Source organism: Aptenodytes forsteri, unplaced genomic scaffold (assembly GCF_000699145.1).
Source record: "Aptenodytes forsteri isolate BGI_AS27 unplaced genomic scaffold, ASM69914v1 Scaffold321, whole genome shotgun sequence".
Taxonomy (NCBI): Eukaryota; Metazoa; Chordata; class Aves; order Sphenisciformes; family Spheniscidae; genus Aptenodytes; species Aptenodytes forsteri.
This window is the reverse complement of record NW_008795030.1, coordinates 207,413-209,146: the sequence shown is the minus strand read 5'-3', so window position 1 is coordinate 209,146 and position 1,734 is coordinate 207,413. Positions and strand designations below refer to the sequence as shown.

Sequence of the window (1,734 nt, the reverse complement as noted above, 5' to 3'; positions counted from 1 at the left end):
GGCGGGTGTGCCGGGCGAGGCCAGATTCACCGGCCCCAGGCTGGCCAGATCCTGACCCGGCCGGGCTTTGCTGTGCTGGTGGGGCCAGGTCTCCACCCTTGTCCCCACCCCGCAGCGCCTTCCCTGGGGACGGCTCTGGCCTCGCAGTCACCCAGGCAGACCAACAAACCGTCCCGGGGAGGAGGGAGAAGCCACCGGCTCCGTCCCCGTCCTCTCGTCCCCGGGACGCTGTTCAGCATTGTCACGTGCCAGCTCTGTCCCACTGCCTGGTTTTGGTGACAAAGGCGGGGACAGCCAGGCTCCGGGTGCACGAACACGCTGCCGCGGAGGGGCCGGTGGCCCCCGAGGAAGCCAAAATCCTGGGAGAGCTGGGAGGGACGAGCTCCATGAGAAAGGGGCTCTCGAGTCGCCACGGGGAGAAGGGAGGAGGGGTCAGAGGCACCGATTCCCCGTCCCCCCGGACAAAGGTGCTTTCTGCAAACAGCCCGGGTCACCCGCCGCGGCCCCGGGGACTTCGCCATGGGGGCCCAGCCCCCCCCCCTCCCAACGGCTGTGCAGAGACGGGGAATAACAGACTCGCCCCAACAGCTCTGGGGCTGTTTCCACCCCCAATTTGTTCTCCATCGTGAGAAAAATGGGCGACTGGAGTCACCAGGGCTCCAGCAGACGATGCCGGCTAGGTCAGACGCTGCCTTTCCCCGGGCAGGAGCCGTTCCGTGCACCTCCGCGACCTCCCACGCAGCTTTCCCTGCGCTCCCAGGGACCCCCCGCCCGGGGGCTGCCGAGGGGAAACTCCAGCAGTAAGGGCTGCACCAGCTCCGGCATCTGGAGGAAGGGAAAGCGAAAGACCGGCTCCGACCAACGCAGCTCTGGCGCGCAAAGGGCTTCCACATGAGCTCCCTCGGGCGGCAACTCAGTGTTACGAGGAGCACTAACTCGCACAGAAAAAAAATAGCCAGACACACCGATTTCCAGGAAAAAAAAGTACATCCAAGAGGACATCCCAGTCACGCAGCAGCTGCCCGGAGATCCAGCCCACCGGTACGGCCATGGCAGAACCGACAGACGCTCGCCTCGAAGGCTTGGTATCCTCAAGTGGAAGAAGTTGCTCAGATTTCACGAGTTCGGTCTCGCCCCCAGCACCCGGCAGGCCGCGGTGCTCCCCAGCCCCGGGGAAGGGCAGTCAGGCATCACCCCAGACCAACGCACCCCCAACACGAGCACAGGAGACACAGCAAGAATTTCAAGTGATTGCGTTTATTCACCCTCGAAATATTTTCTACCCAGACCCTCCCACAAGCTCTTCTCCCGAGAAAACTCCACGGAAGGGACCGTTCTTCCATGCCGAGCGTTTAAACGGGAGCTTGAGCGGCACCCGGAGCCAAACGAGTTCCCTCTCCCTGTGGTGAGCGGAGCACAGGAGCGGCTGTTCCCACCTGGGGGAGCTCACGGCTCCGGAAGGAGCCAGGATCTGGTCACGCAGAGCTCCCGCTTCTGGAGGAGAGGGCTGGAAAAGAGCGAAGTCTTGCTCTGCAGCACCGAAACCCTCAGGGACTGGCTCATCTCAGCTCCAAGCTCTACTTAGACCTGAAGAGGGGGTAAAAATCCAGCCTGAATGAAGAGCAGTGTGACTCGGCATCGCTTCGGATTTCACCCGCGTTAAGGAATCCCCCTGGCGTCCCCTCTCCCCGCGCCGTGCGGCCATTTTGGCTAGTTCACACCTGGCCTCAGCCC

At 63.3% G+C, this 1,734-nt stretch overlaps 1 protein-coding gene across 1 annotated transcript in view; it reads right to left on the bottom strand.

Moving 5' to 3' along the window:
- The window catches only part of RAB42 (RAB42, member RAS oncogene family), a 7,009-nt gene extending 6,488 nt beyond the window's left edge, over positions 1-521 (bottom strand). Inside the window, exon 1 of the mRNA XM_009276256.1 lies at positions 495-521. Coding sequence (XP_009274531.1) covers positions 495-521 — 27 coding nt within the window. The remainder of the gene's footprint in view (positions 1-494) is intronic.
- Positions 522-1,734: the final 1,213 nt, after the last annotated feature.